Below are 651 nucleotides of genomic sequence, written 5' to 3' on the forward strand. Positions count from 1 at the left end.
TATGACATTCAAATACTTGCATACAAACACATTAACCTTTATAACTTCTCTAGCTGTGTAACATATGCTAAAAATAAAACATTTGGGTAACCTGTGAAGCTATGCTAAAGACTGAACAATACTGAAAGAACGGAAAAAAAGGAAAGAGAAAAAAATTATACACGTAGATTTCACATTTCTTATGATTTCTTTGTTTTCTTCTTTTTGTCTTTTTTTAATCATAGAGCTTTTAAGAGAAATTTAACCCTAATGCCCTTCAGCACTATCTTACACTGCTACCACACAAATCCTCCTCCTCTACATTCATCCCTTCCCTCAAGAAAACAGTGCCAGGCTAAGACGCACTTCCTTCCCGCAGCACCACTACTTACCACAATGTTGATGAAGACAAGTAGACCGTGAACTCCCATAATGATCATCATCTGTTAGGAGACATATGTATAGCACATTTTAATTATTGTATATCAAAAGCATAAAGTATGAGATTTGTTTTTTTTTTTTCAGACAAGAAATAAATCAAGCTATTATGCCAATAAATTATGCCTATAAGTAATTGTTTTGAACAAATGATAAGCAGTCAAGTCAACACTATGTCATAACTAATGCTCCATCTGTATGCTGATAAATAAACAGACAACTTCCACAAAGCAT

The 651-nt window shown here is 33.2% G+C and overlaps 1 protein-coding gene across 1 annotated transcript in view; it reads right to left on the bottom strand.

Moving 5' to 3' along the window:
- Positions 1-651, bottom strand: part of LOC119581941 (synaptobrevin-like) — a 23,470-nt gene that overhangs the window by 3,039 nt on the left and 19,780 nt on the right. Inside the window, 1 exon segment of the mRNA XM_037930112.1 lies at positions 372-422. Within this exon segment, the coding sequence (XP_037786040.1) occupies positions 372-422 (51 nt within the window).

The sequence above is a fragment of the Penaeus monodon genome, chromosome 15, assembly GCF_015228065.2.
Source record: "Penaeus monodon isolate SGIC_2016 chromosome 15, NSTDA_Pmon_1, whole genome shotgun sequence".
NCBI lineage: Eukaryota > Metazoa > Arthropoda > Malacostraca > Decapoda > Penaeidae > Penaeus > Penaeus monodon.